The sequence below is a fragment of the Dendrobates tinctorius genome, unplaced genomic scaffold (assembly GCF_039654945.1).
Source record: "Dendrobates tinctorius isolate UK_male_01 unplaced genomic scaffold, ASM3965494v1 ptg000046l, whole genome shotgun sequence".
NCBI classification, from domain to species: Eukaryota; Metazoa; Chordata; class Amphibia; order Anura; family Dendrobatidae; genus Dendrobates; species Dendrobates tinctorius.
Window position 1 is genome coordinate 83,174,231 of NW_027361714.1, and position 23,206 is coordinate 83,197,436.

Consider the following 23,206-nt stretch of genomic DNA (forward strand, 5'->3'; position numbering starts at 1 on the left):
TAAATGGATAGATAGAGCAGATTTCTAATCTGCTTTTGCTATTGAAAACATTATCTCTGAGCTCAAAAACCTTTCAGGTGATGAGGTTTTTTTTAAAAGCTGATCTACTTTTGCAGCTGAAAAACGTATCCTCAAAAAACGCAGCAAAAACGCAGTGTGTGAATGTAGCCTTAGAACAGCCATTAGGACATTTCATAACGTTCCCAAATTCCTATGAAAAAATATTCAGCACATTCTTCATTGAACTACTGTACCCAATTTATTATATATTTTAGGAGTTGGAGTCGGACCATTTTATACAGACTCCGACTCCACCAAAATGAGCTCCAACTCCGACTCCACAGCCCTGGTTGTGGACACCATCTCCTTTATTTCATAAAGCAGAGTTAGTAATCAATTATGATAGCAATAATAACTGTACATTTTTAATAATTTAGCCACACAGTTCTGCTTCTAATCTGAAATGGACAGAATATGAAAAAAATGTAAAAGAATTGTATGAATCTACAATCATCTCCAAATTGAAGGTTTTGGTTTAGTACTTAGAATGCAATGGTAAAACTTTCTGTGTTGTGATGTAATCTTCCTTTTCTAAAGGCCTGGATATGCTAAGCATTGGTTATGGGATCAGGTTAGTTAGTGCTATTGTACTGTCTGTTGGGTATGTTGTCCTACTACTTAGAGAGATGGCAGAAGGCAGCAAATGATCTTCAGATGGCTGGCATCACCCTGCAGCAAACACTACCATATTAGAGCAGATGGAGTTGCCTAAGGGCATTTTTAATAATTGCATTCAGCACTGTATGTATACTGTCCTTTTCCCACATGAACAGAAATAATTATCTTTCTTATCGTTTTTATGTGTTTTTTAAAATGCAGGGCTGTTAAACATTTGAATTACAGTTACCCATAAAACTATAAAATTTGTATATCCTGTTGTATTTCACAATAGATACCGCTTAGAAATTGTTCAAAATATATTTTGAAACATTTGCATCTCTTCTAAGATAATTTTATCAATCAACGGTATAACATAAGTGGGTGAGGGTGTGGATTCGGATTCTCACATTACGATAGGCATATTTTGTATACTTTTCCAAGCAAGAATTCTGAGTGTTTCATAGGTTGGATTCTATTTCTCCATCAGTATAGATACTGAAGTAGAAAGAACAATAATGACATAAACCTATAAAGGAAAAAAGAAATGCTTTCCAAAAATATGAAAACATATGGCGGCCATGGTTAGATTCTCTGGGTATTGCATCCAGGGCCAGTTTTCAACAAAGTGGGTACCTGTGCAAAAGTTTAAAATTGGACCCCAAATGCTAACATGTTGCACCATCACACGCAAACATTTAGGGTGCATTGAGGTCAGACTGAATATTATTGAAAGTGGTAGTTTGGGGGGATATTTTGGAGAGGATCAGCATATGGAGGTACTGTCACGATCCATGCTGGATTGTGACAGATAAAAGCACATGTAACTTTTTTTTCCATTAAGCGGTTTGCTTAAAGTTAGTTTTGCCCCTGGTGGCCATTAGGGTCATTACACAGTGGTGTCTTTAGTTCTAGTTTTGCCTATGGTGGTGGCTAGTATTATTACACGGGAATCACTAGCAGGTGTTATGGCTCTGGCTCTTGCCTATATAGAAGAGTCAGGTGGTCTCACTCACTGTTGGTGATATTGGTCATTTCCAACCATCCTTGGTGGAGGAAGGAGCTAGAGAAGAGTTCCTTTCAGCTCAGTGTGGAAGGAGCTACAGTGAGGAGTTCCTTGCAGCTCTGACAAAGCTTTGGTGAAGTAGCAGCTATTCAGGAGGAAAGCTGCACTCAGGTGATGGACTCTGTTGCTGGGAGCAATAGCAACAGAGCAAAGCTAAGTGGTTTTTCCCTGTTTTGTAACTTTCCTGATGTGTGTTTTAGTGCAGTGGTGGGATTAGTTTCTGCACCGTCCAATTCATTAGAAAGGGAAAGTTGCAGGGCGAGCTAGGGTTTTTAGGTATCCTACTCGTGCGGAATCTGCCTAGGGACCGTCAGGAGAGTAGAGACACTGACTCAGGGGAGTACAGGAGGTCTCCACGTCCCCGTTCCCTATTGCAGGGCCCTCCATTGTATTGGTTTCCCTGGTGTTTCCCTTAACTCTGTAAATTCGCCCTGCTGGAGGCGGTGTATCCAGATACAAGTGTAATTATTGAAATTCGCCTGCTGGAGGCGGTGTATCCAGGGTCACGGGTGTCATAGAAATCCGCCCTGCTGGAGGCGGAGTATCCAGTCACCCGTGGCATCACAGGTATATTATGGAGTGGGGCACTTTACTGTTCGGGTTCGCCCATCTCTACCTATGAACTCTTGTCTGTGCAGCTGAGATTTATAAATGGATGCTACATACAAACAGTATATGACACAACCACTGTATGTTACAGACAGACACAGCACATGCGCATGTGTTCACTGAGCGCATGCATACACATACATAAATGTATACACAGTGTGCATACAGTGCCTTGCGAAAGTATTCGGCCTCCTGGAACTTTTCAACCTTTTCCCACATATCATGCTTCAAACATAAAGATACCAAATGTAAATTTTTGGTGAAGAATCAAAAACAAGTGAAACACAATTGTCAAGTTGAACGAAATTTATTGGTTAATTAAAATTTTTGTGGAAATTCAAAAACTGAAAAGTGAGGCGTGCAATATTATTCTGCCCCTTTACTTTCAGTGCAGCAAACTCACTCCAGAAGTTCATTGTGGATCTCTGAATGATCCAGTGTTGTCCAAAATGACTACGCTCCAATATCTTCACTAATATTTAGCACCAGAAGCCCATACATTACGATGTCTTCACTAATATACAACTCTGGCAAAAAAATTAAGAGACCACTGCACAGTTTTATAAAAATCAGCTTCTCTACATGTCTGACAGCCATTCCATTCCAGTGCCTGTTGAATTCCAACCATAGTACACCTCATTCTACTTGATGTGCTTCTGATTAGGTGATCACTTGAACCAAATCTTATTTAACGAAGGAAAGTATAAAAAACCCTGCCGTGGTGTTCACAATTCCTTTGCAATAGGACAAGCTGGATGGCAAAACAAGTGCTAGTAATATCCCAAAAGTAATAGGAATGAAAAAATAACTTTTAACCATGCCAAAGGAGTTGAAAAGAAGGGTTCAATTCTGGCTTTACTAGCAGAGGGATACAGTGAGAATCATGTTGCCTCCATCCTTAAAATTTCTAAGACGGTAGTCCATTACAACAAGGTCAAGCAGCAGACACTGGGGACAACAAAGCTACAGACCGAAACCTACAAAAGACAAAAAGAGAAAAACTATGCTGTAATTAAATAAAAAGCAAAAGTGCATTTAAGTAATTCAGCGTTCTTGGTAATACTGTATTTGATCAAATATAGCATAAAAGCAAAGCAAATCTCACTGTCGACAAGGTTACTCTGATCGGGGCAGTCCTACACTGTCTAATATCAAAAACCTTATCATGTGTCAAAGTTGACCTCAGTGCGTGAATAAGGGCAGACAAAAGGACTGGGTCCCAACCAGTGGACACCAGTCAGGGGAAGGCTTTAAATACAATTTCCAGCTCAGGAGAGGGAGGCCACACCCCAACTTGCACAGAATGCAAAAATACAAAGAAAAAAACAAAAATTGAGCTTGGTTTGAGTTGGTGGGCATGCAGCACGTAAACGCATGTTCACATTGGCCATAAAGCATACAAAACCTACAAAAGACAAAATGAGAACAACCCTGCTGTAATTAAATAAATAAAAAGCGAAAGTGCATTTAAATCAGAGTTCTTAGTAATACTGTATTTGATCAAATATAGCATAATAGTCATCCCACTGTTGACAAGCTTTAGACCGGCAGAGGGCGAAAATGACTCTCCACTGACCGGGATGACCGTCAACTTATTCGAATGTCACTCAGCAGCCGCAGGATGACATCAAGTGACCTACAAAAGGAATAGCAAATGGCACCTGGGGTGAAGTGCACGGCAAGAACAGTTCGTAACAGGCTCCTAGAGGCAGGGCTCAAGTCATGTAAATGTAGAAAAAAGACTTTCATCAATGAGAAGCAAAGGAGAACCAGTCTGAAGTTTGCCAGAGACCATAAGGATGAGATCATAGAGGACTGGAGTAAGGTAATCTTCTCTGATGAGTCTAATTTTCAGTTTTGCCCAACTCTGAGGACTGTTTTTTCCAGTAGGACAATGCGCCATGCCATACAGCTAGGTCAATCAATGTGTGGATGAGGGGCCACCACGTCAAATCCCTGTCATGGTCAGCCCAATCATCAGACCTGAAGCTCATTGAAAACCTCTGGAATGTAATCAAGAGGAAGATGGATACTCATAAGCCATCAAACAAAGAAGAATTGCTTAAATAAATAATTGGAAACAAAAGGTGGGGTCCCCCCCTATTTTTGATAACCAGCAAAGGTAAATCCGACAGTCTGAGAAGGTCTGTGGTTATTGGGCCATTCCCAGCCTAAAAATACAAGCCCGCAGTCGCACATCCATTAGATGTGCCAATTCTGGCGCTTTGACCAGCTCTTCCCGATTACTCTGGTGTGGTGGCAATCGGGGAAATGGTATTTGGCTTGATGGGGGCTGTGATTTGCCAAAAATCACAGCTGGCATGAAGCCCTGGGGTTCGTAATGAAGAGGTGTCTATCAGACACCCCCATTTCTAACTCTGTACTAAAAATTAAAAACACACAGAAAATAAACACTTTACTTGGATAAAGACCCCACACACACACACTATCCCTTGTTCACTAATTTAAAGGAAATCTGTCACTTATTTTTAGCCCTATAAGCTGCGGCCACCGCCATCAGGGGCATTCTGTAATGCTGTAGATAAGCCCCCGATGTAACCTGAAAGATACAAAAATTAAGTTAGATTATACTCATGCGGGGGCAGGTGCGGTGGGTGTCGTGGTCCTGTCCGGCGCCTCCCATCTTCATACGATGCTGTCCTCCTTATTTCTCCCTTGGGTCCTGCGCAGGTGTACGTTATCTGCCCTATTGAGGGCAGAGTAAAGTACTGCAGTGCGCAGGCGCCGGGAAAGGTCAGAGAGGTTCGGCGCCTGCGCACTGCAGTACTTTACTCTGCCCTCAACAGGGCAGATAAAGTACGCCTGCACAGGAGCCGAGGGAGAAGTAAGGAGGAGGACATCATTCGTATGAAGATGGGATGTGCCAGACCGGACGCCCGGGTGAGTATAATCTAACTTGTTTTTCTTATCTTTCAGGTTACATCTGGGCTTATCTACAGCATTACAGAATACTGTAGATAAGCCCCTGATGGTGGTGCCGGCAGCTGATAGGGCTAAAATGGGGTGACAGATTCCCTTTAAGGGGAAAAAAAGGTCCAACGTGATCCAAGTAATCAGACTTAGTCCCGAAATGGAAACCTGAGAAACAAAAAACACTACACCTTTGTTCATCAATCTATTCATAAAAATGTTGCCACAAAGCTCCAATCCGTATTCCTTCTATGAAGTCCATGTGTCTTACAAAGGCATCCATACAGGGGTTGTCTTCATGAGATTCTTGGAGGACTGAGTTTGAAATTTGCTGTTCTTAAATTTTTCTAAGGCTGACGCAAATTTTAGTTTAGCAACATGAATACCTTCTTTTTATGCTTTTAATGCTGTACTATATTTAGAAGAAAAATTATAAGATAAATTGAGATAATTTTTAAAATCGCTTCATTCCATTAGTATAAGGGGGTCGTTTCTAAATGAGATCATCAAAAAAAATTGGTCCAAAGCCATACAGAGGTTACAAAAAAAGAATTAAGCCACACTGTTACTTTTTATATGTAGGCTCAAACTATAAGTAATACCATTTCTTCAACGTAATTTATTACTAATTTAGTTTGGTATTTGATCTCATGAACTCATCATATTCATCTTCTTGCAGGTTGTAGAGTTAATATCTAGTGCCATTGGTGACCTGGTGCAAGGTATATACTATGAAAATTCATATTTGCCAGAGGTGAGTATCAAATTATGTTCATAAGATATGTTCATTATTTGCAGTGGTTCTACTGTACCTTTAAATTCCCAGCATTAAATTGCTGGCATTGCTTTATAAAAGTGTGTGTATTTTGTAATGTATGTTTTTCTTCAAAGTGAATCTGTTATTAACAAATCCCCTCCCACCCAAATCACATATATGGGTATGCAGATATTTCAAATGTATATATTCTATCTGCCACTGCATTTCCCAGTAATTACCATTTTCATTTACATGCAAATTAGAGGTTAAGTGTTTTGGGCATGACAAAGCCACTGCCTCCAGAGCTTTTTGTCCTGCCCAGCATCGGCTTCTTAAGCTTGATAGGTATCTCACTGTCTACTTTGTGCCTGAAGTCAGAGTCAGCAAGCTATCAAGCTAAAGAGGCTGGTTCTGGGTGGGGAAACAAGTTCTGGAGGCAGTGACTCCTTAAGATTATGTGCGCACGTTGCAGATTTGCTTTAGTAAAATTCTGCACGGATTCTGCCACTTTTGGCAGAAAACGCAGTTGAAATTCCGCACTTTTTTTGCGTTTTTGAAGCGGATTTTCATGCGTTATTTTTCATGCAATATCATTACATACCATGTTCAAATATAATGTTTGCACACACAAAACATATAAATGAATATTATATATATATATATATATATATATATATAGCAAAAAACAGGGAAACAGCACATGAAGTCGAAAAAAGTGAACTTTAATGCCCAGTGGTGTGGTAATGTTTCGGACGTGAAATTCTTTTTCAAGCCTTGAAAAAGGATTTCACATCCGAAACGTTGCCACGCAAAGAAACAGACCCAAAGCATGATGTTGCCACCCCCATGCTTCACAGTATGTATGGTGTTCTTTGGATGCAACACAACATTCTGTCTCCTCCAAACAAGACGAGTTTTGTTTCTACCAAACAGTTCTACTTTGGTTTCATCAGACCATTTGACATTCTCCCAATACTCTTCTGGATAATTCAAATGCTCTCTAGCAAACTTCAGACAGGCCCGGACATGTACAGGCTTAAGCAGGGGGACAGGTCTGGCACTGCAGGATCTGAGTCCCTGGTGGCATAGTGTGTTACTGATGGTTGCCTTTGATACTGTGGTCCCACCTCTATGCCGATCATTTACTAGGTCCCGCCTGTTTGGTTCTGGGATTTTTGCTCACTGTTCTTGTGATCATTTTAACCCCAGGGGGTAAGATCTTGTATAGAGCCCCAGATCAAGGGAGATTATCAGTGGTCTTGTATGGCTTCCATTTTCTTATTATTGCTTGGAGGTTGTGAACAGGTGTCTTTTATACTGATAACAAGTTCAAAAAGGTGCCATTGCTACAGGTAATGAGTAGTAGTCAGAGGAGCCGCTTAAAGAAGAAGTTACAGGTCTGTGAGAGCCAGAAATCTTGCATGTTTTTAGGTGACCAAATACTTATTTTCCACCGTAATTTGCAAAATAAATCTTTCCAAATCAGACAAGGTGATTTTCTGGATTTGTTTTCTCATTTTAACTCTCATAGTTGTGGTCTACATATGATGTCAATTACAGGCCTCTCTCATCTTTTTAAGTTGGAGAACTTGCACAATTGGTGGCTGACTAAATACTTATTTCCTCACTGTATATACATACAGTATGTATGTGTCAGCCAGACACGCTCATTAATAAAATGGTACATAAAGAGTTAAATAAAAGACACACACACACGCAAAATTTGCATGAAACGCAATATCTGTTTTTGTTGTTTTTTTTTAATTAAAAAAATTGCCTGGGCTCCCGCGTAATTTTCATAACTAGCAGAGGGAAAGCTGAGGGCTGATGTTAATACTCTGGGAAGGAGCCAATAGCCGTAATGGCTCCCAGGCTTTAAATATCAGCTCACAGATGTTTGCTTAGCCTTTACAGGGGACCCCAGGAAAAAATTGACATGGTGTCCCCCTATAAAATTGAACCAGCAAAGGCTAAGCAGACAGCTGTGGGCTGATTTTAATAGCCTGGGAAGGGGGCATTTATATTGGCACCCCTCAGGCTAAAAACATCAGCTCCCAGCCACCCCAGAAATGGCGCATCTTACAGCCTAATCCCCGACCCCCTTGCAACGAAAATAAAATAATAAACCAAAATAAATACTCCTTGTTCGACGTAGTCCATTTACCGAGTGTCCCAGGACGATCTCACGTGTAGCACAGTTACATCGGGAGATGTGACCGGTCTACTCGGCCTCCAATGATACACTGACAGGATATAATCGCTCCTGCAGTGCATCACTGAGAATTCACCGGAGTTCGTCCTCTCACTTTACGGCACTGCTGCGTGAGAATTTTCTCAGACAGCGGTGCCGCAAATGACAGCACGAACTCCGGTGAGCTCTCACTGCGGTGCAATGATACACTGCGGGAGGATCACCTCCTATCAGTGTTTCACCAGAGGCCGGGTAGAGCAGTCACATCTTCCAATGTGACTGTTCTACACGTGAGATCATTGTCAGACACTCGTTATTAAATGGACTACGGCGGATAGGTAAGTATATGTTGGTTCATTATTTTATTTTTGTTGCAGGAGATGTGGGTGTCGGGGATTAGGTGTTTGAGTATGAATTTTCTGTTTTTTTGTTTTACAGTTGAACACAGTCGCCAGATGATGGGACTACTGTTCCATCATCGGCTCATGCTGCCACTGTTATATTTGACAGCATACATAGCCACATCGGAGTAGTAGTCCAATCAGACGATGCCTGGCTACATACACAGATGCCCGCAGGCAGACATCTGCCCGCTCTTCCTTCTTCCTTTCTGTAGCGTTTTTGGCACGCAGCTCCACAGCAAATCCGCAAACCTTTGTACACATTCGGTTTTGCTGCAGATTTGTATGACTCAATTGAAGTCAATGGGTGTAGAAATGCTGCAGATCCGCAAAATTAATTGACATGCTGCAGAAAATAAAATGCTGCGAATCAGTGCGGAATTTTCCGCAGTATGTGCGCGCCAATTCTGGATTCCCATTGATTAACATTGCTTGAGCTACCCTTTGCGGATTTGTTGCAATTCCGTGTGGAAAAAACGCTGCGGATCCGCAAAAAAATCTGCAACATGTGCACATAGCATAAGTGCTCTCTCACACCTAGATCACTGAACACCTCATTTGCTTATTTAACCCCTTTCTGTCATATGACTTAATTCCCAGGGACGGGATAGTACGTCACAGCGATCAGCGGTGCCAACGTGGTGATCTGTCACAGGACAGTGATGTCCCACCTGGAACAATGTAATAAAGTGTAAAAATAATTTTTAAAAAATCGCTAAATAAATTAAAAAAAAAAAAAAAAATATTCCCTAAATAAATTCATTTTTTGGAAATAAAAACAAAACAATAAAAGTACACATATTAGGTATCGCCGCGTCCGTAACGACCCGTCCTATAAAACTGTCTCATTAGTTAACCCTTTAGCGAACCCCTTAAAAAATAAAAATAAAAGACGAAGCAAAAAGTAATGATTTATTATCATACCGCCGAACAAAAACTGCAATAACGCGCGATCAAAAAGACGCATATAAATATGCATGGTACCGCTGAAAACGTCATCTTGTCCCACAAAAAACGAGCCGCCATACAGCATCATCTGTGAAAAAATAATAAAGTTATAGCTCGCAGAATCAGGGCTGTGGAGTCGGTAAGCCAAACCTGCGACTACGACTCCGACTCCTCAATTTCCCTTACACCGACTCCGACTCAAACTCCGACTCCACGACTCCGACTCCGACTCCCACACATATTGCTTATATTTAAGTGAAAAATTTATTGTAGTACAATGTGAACCTCAGACATTTAATCATTTTTATGATCCAATAATCAAGATATTTATATAGAACAGAATATATATTGGTGTACTACCCAGTTTTCATTCTTTTTGGTACAGATACGATATGGATAGACAGATATGGATAAATGGATAGATAGAGCAGATTTCTAATCTGCTTTTGCTATTGAAAACATTATCTATGAGCTCAAAAACCTTTCAGGTGATGCAGTTTTTTAAAAAGATGATCAGCTTTTGCAGCTGAAAAACGTATCCTCAAAAAACACAGGAAAAACGCTGTGTGTGAATGTAGCCTTAGATCAGGAATATAACAGCCATTTATAGGACATTTCATAACTTTCCCAAACTCCTATGAAAAAATATTCAGCACATCCTGCATTGAATTACTGTACCCAATTTATTATATATTTTAGGAGTCGGAGTCGGTCCATTTTATACCGACTCCAACTCCGACTCCGACTCCACCAAAATGAGCACCGACTCCACGACTCCGACTCCGACTCCACAGCCCTGCGCAGAATAAAGCGATGCAAAAATAATTATTTTTATATAAAATTGTTTTCATTGCATAAAAGCGCCAAAACATAAAAAACAACCTAAATGAGGTATCGCTGTAACCGTACTGACCCGAAGAATAAAAGGGCTTTATCAATTTTTCCGCACGCGGAACGGTGTAAACGCACCCCCCAAAAGAAATTCATGAAACGCTGGTTTTTGTTCATTCTGCGCCCCAAAGATCAGAATAAAAAGCGATCAAAAGATGTCATGTGCCTGAACATGATACCAATAAAAGCGTCAACTCGTCCCGCAAAAAATAAGACCTCACATGACTCAGTGGGTCAAAATATGGAAAAATTATAGCTCTCAATATGTGGTGATGCAAAAAACTATTTTTACAATAAAAAACGTCTTTTAGCGTGTGACAGCCGCCAAACATAAAAACCGCCATAAATAGTAAATCAAACCCCCCATTATCACCTCCTTAGTTAGGGGAAAATAATAAAATAAAAAAAATGTATTTCCATTTTCCCGTTAGGGCTAGGGTTAGGGCTGAGATTAGGGTTAGGGGTGTGTTGGGGTTAGGGTTGGAGTTAGAATTGGGGGGGTTTCCACTGTTTGGGCACATCAGGTGCTCTCCAAATGCAACATGGCGTCTGATCTCCATTCCAGCCAATTCTGCTTTGAAAAAGTCAAATGGTGCTCCTTCCCTTCCAAGCTCTGCCATGCGCCCAAACAGTGTTTTACCCCCACATATAGGGTATCAGCGTACTCAGGACAAATTGCAAAACAACTTTTGGGGTCAAATTTCTCCTGTTACCCTTAGGAAAATAAAAAATTGGGGGCAAAAATATCATTTTTGTGGAAAAAAAATGATTTTTTTATTTTCATGCCCGGGCGTTATAAACTTTTGTGAAGCACTTGGGGGTTCAAAGTGCTCACCACACATCTAGGTAAGTTACGTGGGGGCTCTAGTTTCCAAAATGGTGTCACTTGTGGGAGGTTTCCACAGTTTAGACACATCAGGGGCTCTCCAAACGCACATGACACCCGCAGAATATTCCATCAAAGTCTGCATTCCAAAACGTCACTACTTCCCTTCCGAGCCCCGACGTGTGCCCATACAGTAGTTTTCTCCCACATATGAGGTATCAGCGTATTCAGGACAAATTAGACAACAACTTTTGTGGTCCAATTTCTCCTCTTACCCTTGGGAAAATAAAAAAATTGGTGACTAAAAGATCATGTTTGTTGAAAAAATATGATTTTTTTATTTTCACGCCCGGGCGTTATAAACTTCTGTGAAGCACTGGGGGGTTCAAAGTGCTCACCATACATCTAGATAAGTTCCTTGGGGGGTCTAGTTTCCAAAATGGTGTAATTTATAGGGAGTTTTCACTGTTTTGGAACATCAGGGGCTTTCCAAACGCGACATGGTGTCCGATCTCGATTCCAGCCAAAAACGTCAAATGGCGCTGCTTCCCTTCCGAGCTCTGCCATGCGCCCAAATAGTGGTTTACCCCCACATGTGGGGTATCAGCGTACTCAGGACAAATTGCACAATAACTTTTAGGGTCCTGTTACCCTTGGAAAAATAAGAATTGAGGGTGAAAAGATCATTTTTGTGGAAAAAATATGATTTTTTAATTCTACGGCTGTACGTTATAAACTTCTGTGAAGCCCTTGGGGGTTCAAAGTTCTCACCACACATCTAGATAAGTTCCCTGGGGGGTCTAGTTTCCAAAATGGTGTCATTTGTGGGGGGTTTCCACTGTTTTGGTACATCAGGGGTTTTCCAATCGCGACATGGTGTCCGATCTGAATTCTAGCCAATTTTGCATTGAAAAAGTCAAACGGCGCTCCTTCCCGTCTGAGCTCTGCCATGCGCCGAAACAGTGGTTCCCCCCCACATATCAGGTATCAGCGTACTCAGAAGAAAGGAGAAAATTATCCAGCTCCACACGAGAATCGATTTAAGGATTTATTCCAATGAAGACAATGAATAGATCAACTTCAGGACTGCATCAGCTCACACAGGAGCGACATCAGCGACGCGTTTCGATCGCTACATGCGATCTTTATCAAAGCTGCCATATCAAAATCACACACAGGTTAAAAAGGAGCAAAGACCAATCCTGAGACTAATACAAGTCACATGATTGGAAGGTCCTGTTCCAATACAATAAGAACAAACAACGAATTTGTGAAGAATACCTCAATATTGCATATAAAATATACAAAAGAAGGACCACATAAATGTGAAAAACATCTATGATAGAAAAAATTCACTATTTTATCAAAAACAATACAACTGCATATATAAAATCATGAATCATGTGACCATAAAGGCTCACCTCACCAACGCATATATCTATTAGCGGTATTACATATAGTTATCAAGATTCATGAAAAAACCATGCAAATCTATACATACAGAAGTAAAAAACATTATAAACACAAAGATTGCTCTGAAATATTAGTAATGAAACATGATTCCGTTCTTTTTGTTTAATCCATCAGGAAATCTCGTTCCCAGGTTAAAAATCCAGAAAGCCTCCCGGGTAAGAACAAAAAGAACGAAATCATGTTTCATTACTAATATTTCAGAGCAATCTTTGTGTTTATAATGTTTTTTACTTCTGTATGTATATATTTGCATGGTTTTTTCATGAATCTTGATAACTATTTGTAATACCGCTAATAGATATATGCGTTGGTGAGGTGAGCCTTTATGGTCACATGATTCATGATTTTATATATGAAGTTGTATTGTTTTTGATAAAATTGTGAATTTTTTCTATCATAGATGTTTTTTACATTTATGTGGTCCTTCTTTTGTATATTTTATATGCAATATTGAGGTATTCTTCACAAATTCGTTGTTTGTTATTATTGAATTATTGGAACAGGACCTTCCAATCATGTGACTTGTATTTGTCTCAGGATTGGTCTTTGCTCCTTTTTAACCTGTGTGTGATTTTGATATGGCAGCTTTGATAAAGATCGCATGTAGCGATCGAAACGCGTCGCTGATGTCGCTCCTGTGTAAGCTGATGCAGTCCTGAAGTTGAGCTATACATTGTCTTCATTGGAATAAATCCTTAAATCGATTCTCGTGTGGAGCTGGATAATTTTCTCCTTTCTTCGTTGAATCAACCATTGCAGGATGGTGATCCGTGCTCCTATGGAAGTCGGTGAGCTGGCTTATATTGTTTGAATCAGCGTACTCAGGACAAACTGCACAATAACTTTTGCAGTCCAATTTCTCCTGTTACCCTTGGTAAAGTATAAAAAATTGAACCTGAAGTATTTTTTTTGTGAAAAATTTAAATGTTCATTTTTTTTTTTAAATATTCAAAAAATTCCTGTGAAGCACCTGAGGGGTTAATAAACTTCTTGAATGTGGTTTTGAGCACCTTAAGGGGTGCAGTTTTTAGAATGGTGTCACTTTTGGGTATTTTCTATCATATATACCCCTCAAAGTGGCTTCAAATGTGATGTGGTCCGTAAAAATAAAATGGTGTTGCAAAAATGAGAAATCGCTGGTCAACTTTTAACCCTTATAACTTCCTAAGAAAAAAAAATTTTGGTTCCAAAATTGTGCTGATGTAAAGTAAACATGTGGGAGATGTTACTTATTAAGTTTTTTGTGTGCCGTATCTCTGTGATTTAAAGGCATAAAAATTCAAAGTTGGAAAATTGCTAAATTTTCGCCAAATTTCCGTTTTTTTTCACAAATAAACGCAAGTTATATGAATTAACTTTTACCACTAGAATGAAGTACAATATGTCATGAGAAAACAATGTCAGAATCACCAGGATCCATGGAAGCGTTCCAGAGTTATTATGTCATAAAGGGACAGTGGTCAGAATTGTAAAAATTGGCCCGGTCATGAACGTGCAAACCACCCTTGGGGGTTAAGGGGTTAAAATTCTAATTCTTGGTAGTGCAGCAATATATACTCGATATACAATGGTTATAAAAACTGTACACACTTCTATTAAAAAAAAATGCTAGGCTTTTGTCATGTTGAAAAAAGCATACCAAGAAGAATCATTTCAGATTTTTTTTCCTCCTTTAGGCCAGGGTCACATTAGCGTATAGCATCCTATGCGAGATGCTAATGACACTCCGCTAAAACTCTGCTGCGAACGGGAGCCAAATAGACAACATCCACGGCCTTACCTTGGTCGAGCCTTCATAGAAGCTGATTACATAAATGTAACAGGACCAATCCCTCATAAATCCAATATTCCAGTTTGACATTTCTTAGAACAATATTTCTCAACTTTCATCTCCTGGTACCTCCCAACAAGTACATTTTGGAGGTTTTCCATAATATTGTACCGGTGATTAAATTATTCCTAATGCTTCAGAAATTGCTGCATATGTTGTTTTTATAGCATATACAGAAGTCAGGACCTGTCGTGAGTTCTTGAAGAGTAAACTTAAAGGGGTTGTCCACGATTTAGGGCATGGTTTATGTCAAATAAAAACAACATATTATTATCTACCAGACCAGTTCTGTTTTACATGGGTCACGGTTTCATTTAAGCAGGGGTTGTCCAAATAGCGGCCAAACATTTTATCCACTTCCTGACATTTGCTGTACATGGAGCTCAGAGACTCGGCCCGCTCCATTCTTGAGAGATGATGTCTCTGTTTTTCAGCCATTATCTGCCTGTAGCAGAAGCTGATAGAGCTTAACTTAGTTCTGCTCACTGTTGTTAGCCTAATAAATGCTGCTGTCATTCTGTGCTGTCACACACATTTAAAGTGTGTAGACTGTTATAAAAAAAAAAATAAAAGTTCATTTATCCTCTTTTCCCCATTAAAAAATAAAGATATAAAAAAGTACATATTTGATATCACTGCATCCGTAAAGTCCTATATACCAGACTAATCAATCTAATCCATAAATAAAGAGAAGAAAATGTAAAACTCTGTAATTGAGATGGTCTTTTCTAAAAAAAAAAAAATAATGCAGTGAGAAGTGATCAAAATGTATCTATCCCAAAATGGTGTCAAGAAAAACATCAACTTGACCTGCAAAAAAACCAAGCCCTCATACAGTTGATATTTTACCCACAATAAAGGCTAAACTTACAGGCCTCCAGTTTCAGTTTTCAGGCTCACATTTTGTGCCAGTTTTGAATATTGCCAGCACAATGGCTATGCACCAGTCCTGTGGAGTAAGAGCAAGAGATGGGATGGCTTCTTATTCTTTATCGTTTTGAGTTACCTTATCTCTGAAGAGCAATGGAAATGGATTAATTGGTATGGTATAGCGCTTTCTTTTTTTGTTTTCCTTTTTATAGGTTAATTTAGAGTAGATTTACTGTTGAATTACTGAACATTTGATATATTTTCAATATATTTTTATATGAACAATAGGAATGCTTACAAACAGCAAACCAAGTCCTGCTTATAGACATAATGAGCTGCTCGTTCATCCTATCTTCCATGAAGTTCTGCACTGTCATTATGTTACCTTCTTACCATTCCTGAATTAATAGTCTGTCTGTGCATGGTGAATTTTGATATGACGCTTTCTTGCTACAAAAGATATTGTTTCTTTTCAAATCAGTCTCCAATTTTGTGATCCCTCCTCTCCATGTAACATTGCACGTCTTGGCACGTGCTCAAGTTAGTAAGATTAGAGTCTGCTGCAGGAATTTGATTTAGTCTCTGGTTTTGATTTCTAGAAAGATGATACTTCATATGAGTGAGATGGGCTTGAATTTCATTCTTTTCTAGGCATATCATGTGTCGCATTTTCTACAGTGGGCAACAGTTCAACAAGAATAATTTTTTCACAAAGTAATGAGCCCATTAACATAAAATCTGTTTATTATTAAACACGGCATATAAAATAGGTAACTGCATTTCTCAAAATTTGCATTTATTTGATCAGAAAGGTGACTATTTCCCAGCCTTGTAAAGCAAAGATATCAGTACAGTTCAGAAATGTAATGGGAATTGCATGTATCAGTTCTGCTCCTTTGGTGGAAATCATTTCTACCAACCCATTAGTCCCTTTCATTTAAAGGGTGTTCTTTACTTGTCATGCCACATTGATATTGGATTGCTAAGAATCAGTCCCTTGATCATTCATTGGTAATTTGACTTTATTTGTGTCACGGCCCTGTCACAGCCCTCACCTCGCGCCCTGTCACAGCCCTCACCTCGTGCCCTGTCACGGCCCCCACCTCGCGCCATGCCACGGCCCCCGTCGCATGCGCTCCTACGTGCCTGCCTGCACCGCAGCCTTCCTCCAGCGGCGGCGTCCTCATCTGACCGGTCCACGGCCTGTGACGTCTCTGTGACTCCTGCTCATGCGCCATAGGCTGCGGCCGGCTCTCCCCGCCTGATCTTCTACTCAGGCGGTGCCCTGACCCGGTAGCACCACCGGACCAATGGGGGCAGATCCTCACCTATATCAGGCCACCCTCCCTTAGGGGAGGCGCCTGATCGTCGTTGTATCTTCAGCCTTAGGCCCCCGTGCCTTGTCTGTGCACGGCTCCTGCTCTCTCCCCTCTGTGCTTCCTTGCAGTCCTGCCAGCCTGTGCCTTCCCGTACCTGTTCCTTGCAGTCCTGCTTCGTTCCTGCCAGCCTCTGCCTTCCTGTACCTGTTCCAGCAGTCCTGCTCCGGTCCTGCCTGCCTGTGCCTTCCCGTGCCTGTTCCAGCAGTCCTGCTCCGGTCCTGCCTGCCTGTGCCTCCCCGTGCCTGTTCCAGCAGTCCTGCTCCGGTCCTTCCAGCCTGTGCCTGCCTGTACCTGTTCCAGCAGTCCTGCCAGCCTGTGCCTTCCTGTACCTGCTTCGGCAGTCCTACTCCACTCCGCCTGCCTGTGCCTGGTTTCTGCAGTCCGGTTCCGGTCCTGTTTACCCGCGTTTCAGCCTTCTGCCCATCTCACTCCAGTCCAGTCCGAGCCACCCCTCTTGGTTCCGGCTACCGTGGTATTCGAACCCCTGGGCTTGCACCTAACGCTCCCTGTATAGGGGGCGGTTCCACCAGGTTGCTTGTCCGGGGTCCCTCGGTGCCACGGTCCAGAGGGTCCACTCCGGGATAACCCCTAGTCAAGCACCTCGCTAACAATTTGTTCTGTACAAGAATGACTAGATCAATCTGTAATCGTAAGACTAGCTGGTCAAAGTGGCAGTAAAACCGCTCGTACTCGCAATACTGAAGTCCATACCTTTTAGTCAGGATGAACGTCTCATAATGAACTACAGTGCTTGGGATTCATCAAGAAACATATCATGGCTGTCATTTATTCTCAGAATTTTCAAAGAGCAAAATTTCCATTTTATTCCTCCATTGAACATTCTCAGTCTCCTGTTTGATCCCGATGACCGCTAGTCTTCGAGGTTCGTTCTTCCCTTCATTGCACATAATACTTGCTCCTGAGGTGTGGACTTAGGAGGGCTGACTGGCAATGAGGCTTATAAATTTTTATAGATTATTACAGTAATGGGTCACTTGTGATCTCTCCGAATGTCAAATGTTTTGACCTTTGGTATTTTCTTTTATTGGATTCTTGTGATTAATGTTCTTCTCTTGTGAGATGATGAATTAGTCAAAGAAATTGGAGTAAAAAGACATCTGTGAATCCTAGAAAAGAGTCATACTGTTAAATGGGCAGGTTAAAATACCAGCTCGATGCAGAAAGGCCTACAGAAATTGCTGGGCATCCTGTTTGATCTAATGCTATGGGTGTCACCAATAGGCTGCTAACCTGTATAGTTCATTAGATATCAGGCTGCTTTTATACTTCATCTAACAGTGCCCATTAAAAGTAGGTCAGTAGAATTTCCCGATGTATACCCCTGATGGAAGCCATAGAGTAGGCATACCGTGGCACTCGTCTCCCTCAAGCTTCCATGTTTAAAAAAAATAATATACTAAGCGGGGAACATGTTTTTAATGAATGCCTCTGTAAAGTATAGCAGAGAACACTGCGATACTCCATGAAAAAAGTGTACCAAAGTTATCCCCTTACATTAGAGGCCAAAAATATTCACTTGGACTTTGTTGGGTATATACCTGGAGCATTTTTGGGGCATATGGCAAACGGGCACTGAAAAAGCAGTGTGAATAGTAGCCAAATAGCCTTATCTTGGTTGGTAGATGTGTGAGTAGAAATTTATTAGAGTTTTGGAACTGTCTGGCCTCCCTCAAATAACGTAGGGAATTATCTGCATGCTGCTTGGAACTGGTATTAAAACCTGTCCCTACAAGATCATACACTTAGCTTGAGATTACTAAACTTAGTCAATTTGAATTGAATTCTCCTCTAATTGTAGAAATATTTGGATTCTCCAGAATCTGAATTTCATGGTTCATTTCAGCTGGCTGCCATTTTACTGACCCATAAAGGATTTCAGCAGCCTGTCTTCCGGTACTCTACGAGTCTTCATTTTGCCTGCTTCGTCGGAGGCATCTAATTTGGCCTCTTCTGGCGCAGAATATGCCTCCAATTATCCGTTACTGATAAACATTCTATGTAGATCGAAGGAATGAGGAGTTCTGCCTGTAGCTCCTCCCGTCTGTATAGCCTTATATCTATAGCAGCTGCCATCTCCTATCTCAGTAATGGGAAAGGGTCTTCACTGAATACAGATTTTACCTCAGAATTGAGAAATTTGATAACTGATCAATTCTGACAAAGAAAGAAGCAGATCTCTCTGATAAAAATATCACAAAATTGCTTATTTTTATGTGGACTATTGATTTATGAAATAAAAGTTAAAACGACGGTTATTCTTTTACACTTAAACTTCTGTAAGATTCATAAGCCTGCTAATAAATGACATCTAATTTGTATATGCTGTTGGATTAACCTTGATAATATCAATTGGTTAACATTTAATTGTTTGGGGGGTTTTTTCATCATGTTGTTTGACATAATAACTCCTTCACGACCTTGAACATATCCATATGTCAGGTTGCTAGCTATTTACCGACCTTGGACTTATGGATAAGTCATGGCGATTTTGGGCACACAGAGGTAGTATGTGCTTGATCGCCACCAGGTGTTAGCTGATTCTGACAGCTGATACTTGTCACTCACTGGCAGGAGCGGTGCCCGCTCCCGACACGTTAACCCCCTAAATACTGCAATTGGTCGCCGTGACTTTGCATTAAAATGCAATAAAAGGCAGTCAAAATATCGTATCTGCACCAAAATGGTATCCTTAACCCCTTTACCCCAAGGGTGGTTTGCACGTCCATGTCTGGGCCAATTTTTACAATTCTGACCACTGTCCCTTTATGAGGTAATAACGCTGGAACGCTTCCATGGATCCTGGTGATTCTAACAATGTTTTCTCTTGACATATTTTAATTCATGTTACTGGTAAAATTTCTTTCATATAACTTGCGTTTATTTGTGGAAAAAATGGAAATTTTGAAAATTTCGCAATTTTCCAACTTTGAATTTTTATGCCCTTAAATCACAGAGATATGGCACACAAAAAACTTAATAAGTAACATTTCCCACATGTTTTCTTTACATCAGCAGAACTTTGGAACCAACATTTTTTTTTTTTTTAGGAAGTTATAAGGGTTAAAAGTTGGCCAGCGATTTCTCATTTTTTACAACACCATTTTTTTTTAGGGACCACATCACATTTGAAGTCACTTTGAGGGGTCTATATGATAGAAAATACCCAACAGTGACTCCATTCTAAAAACTACACCCCTCAAGGTGCTCAAAACCACATTCAAGAAGTTTATTAACACTTCAGGTGCTTCACAGGAATTTTTTGAATGTTTAAAAAAATTAACATTTAACTTTTTTTTACAAAAAAATTACTTCAGGTCCAAATTTTCTTTATTTTACCAAGGGTAACAGGAGAAATTAGACTGCAAAAGTTATTGTGCAATTTGTCCTGAGTACGCTGATACCTGATATGTGGGGGGGAACCACTGTTTCGGCGCATGGCAGAGCTCAGAAGGGAAGGAGCGCATTTTGATTTTTTTCAATGCAAAATTGTCTGAAATTCAGATCGGACGTCATGTCACGTTTGGAGAGCCCCTGATGTACCTAAACAGTGGAAACCCCCCACAAATGACACCATTTTGGAAACTAGACCCCCCCCCAAGGAACTTATCTAGATATGTGGTGAGAACTTTGAACCCCCAAGGGCTTCACAGAAGTTTATAACATATAGCCGTACAATTAAAAAATCATATTTTTTCCACCAAAATGATCTTTTCACCCCCAACTTTTATTTTCTCAAGGATACCAGGACCCCATACCACGATTTGGGTGCATGGCAGAACTCGGAAGGGAAGCAGCGCCATTTAACTTTTTTGGCTGGAATTGAGATCGGACGCCATGCTGTGTTTGGAAAGCCCCTGATGTGCCTAAACAGTGGAAATCCCCCACAAATGACACCGTTTTGGAAACTAGACCCCCCAAGGAACTTATCTAGATGTGTGATTAGCACTTTGAACCCCCAAGGGCTTCACAGAAGTTTATAACGCCCGGGCGGGAAAACAAAAAAATCATTTTTTTTCCACAAACATGATCATTTAGTTCCCAAATTGTTTATTTTCCCAAGGGTAACAGGAGATATTAGACCCCAAAAGTTGTTTTCCGATTTGTCCTGAGTACGCTGATATCCCATATGTGGGAGAAAACTACTGTATGGGCACACGTCGGGGCTCAGAAGGGAAGTAGTGATGTTTTGGAATGCAGACTTTGATGGAATGGTCTGCGGGTGTCATGTTGCCTTTGGAGAGCCCCTGATGTGCCTAAACTGTAGAAACCCCCCCACAAGTGACCCTATTTTGGAAACTAGACCCCCCAAGGAACTTATCTAGATGTGTGGTGAGCACTTTGAAACCCCAAGGGCTTCACTGAAGTTTATAACGTAGAGCCATAAAAATAAAAAAATCATATTTTTTTCCACAAAAATCATATTTTTGCCCCCAATTTTTTATTTTCCCAAGGGTAACAGGAGAAATTGCACCTCAAAAGTTGTTGTGCAATTTGTCCTGAGTAGGCTGATACCCCATATGTGGGGGTAAAACACTGTTTGGGCACATGGCAGAGCTTGGAAGGGAAGGAGCACCGTTTGACTTTTTCAACTCAGAATTGGCTGGTATTGAGATCAGATGCCATGTTGCGTTTGGAGTGCCCCTGATGGGCCTAAACAGTGGAAACCCCCCAATTCTAATTCCAACCCTAACCCCAACACACCCCCAACCCTAATCTCATCCCTAATCCTAGCTCTAGCTCTAATCCTAGCTCTAGCTCTAACCCTAATGGGAAAATGGAAATAAATACCGTATTTTTCGCTTTATAAGACGCCCCGGATTATAAGACGCACCCCAAATTTTGAGGAGAAAATTAGGAAAAAAACTTTTTTTTAATAAAATGGTGGTGCATCCTATAATCCATGCGTCTTATTGCTTACCAGGGGTGGTGATGGAGGAGGCCGGAGTGGAACATTGCTGCTGGGATGAGGGGGTGTTTTGATGTGCCGCTGCCGGTGTCTGATACTGCCGCCGCCTTCTGTCCCCTGATGCTTGCCACCACCGCCGCACTCTGTTCCCCAGTGCTTGCCACCACTGCCGCGCTCTGTCCCCCGGTTCTTACCGCCACCGCCGCGCTCTGTCCCCCGGTTCTTACCGCCACCGCCGCGCTCCTGTCCCCCGGTGTTTGCCGCCATCGCCGCGCTCCTGTCCCGTTCAGCGTGGGGGTCTCTGCCGCTCCATGCCTGCTTTCCTGTGTCTTTCTTCCTGGAAAATGGCCGCCGCGCATGCGCAGATGGACATCTCGGCACTGAAATCTCGGGAGATGAGATTTCAGCGCTGAAATCTCATCTCCCGAGATTTCAGTGCCGAGATGTCCATCTGCGCATGCGCGGCGGCCATTTTCCAGGAAGAAAGACACAGGAAAGCAGGCATGGAGTGGCAGAGACCCCCCATGCTGAACGGGACAGAGCGCGGCGGGAGCGGAAGAAACTACCAGGGGGACAGGAGCGCGGCGGTGGCGGTAAGAACCGGCAGACAGCGCAGCGGCAGCATCAGGGCACAGAGTGCCGCGGGAAGTACCCTCAGCGGCAGTGCAAAGGTATATCCTCTTTGCAAGACGCACCCCCTTTTTCCCCTCAATTTTGGGGGGAAAAAAAGTGCATCTTACAAAGCGGAAAATACGGTACATTTTTTAATTTTATTATTTTTCCCTAACTTAGGGGGTGATGAAGCGGGGTTTGATTTACTATTTATGGCGGGTTTTTATGTTTGGCAGCTGTCATACGCTAAAAGATGCTCTTTACTGTAAAAATAGTTTTTGCATCACCACATTTTGAGAGCTATAATTTTTCCATATTTTGACCCACCGAGTCACGTGAGGTCTTATTTTTTGCAGGACTTTTTTTGACGTTTTTATTGGTACCATTTTCGGGCACATGACATTTTTTGATCGTTTTTTATTCAGATTTTTAGGACGCAGAATGAACAAAAAAGCAGCATTTCATGAATTTCTTTTGGGGGGTGCGTTTACACCGTTCTACGTGTGGTAAAATTGATAAAGCGGTTTTATTCTTTGGGTCAGTACGACTACAGTGATACGTCATTTATGTGTTTTTTTATGTTTTGTCGCTTTTATGCAATAAAACAATTTTATTTTAATTTTTATTGTTTTTCGTTTTGTTTTTTATTTTTTTTTTTAGGGGTTCACTAAAGGGGTTAACTAGTGGGACAAATTTATAGGGCGGGTCGTTACGGACGCGGCAATACTAAATATGTGTACTTTTATTTTTTTATTTTTTTTTGTTTGTTTCCAAAAAATGAATTTATTAGGGAATTTTTTTTTTTAATTTAGAGATTTTTTATAAATGATTTTTACA

At 41.0% G+C, this 23,206-nt stretch overlaps 1 protein-coding gene across 2 annotated transcripts in view; it reads left to right on the forward strand.

Moving 5' to 3' along the window:
• Positions 1 to 23,206, forward strand: part of PDSS2 (decaprenyl diphosphate synthase subunit 2) — a 353,108-nt gene that overhangs the window by 273,963 nt on the left and 55,939 nt on the right. For both annotated transcript variants that reach the window (XM_073576076.1, XM_073576077.1), the window contains exon 5: positions 5,943 to 6,017. In XM_073576076.1, the coding sequence (XP_073432177.1) occupies positions 5,943 to 6,017 (75 nt within the window). The remainder of the gene's footprint in view (positions 1 to 5,942; positions 6,018 to 23,206) is intronic.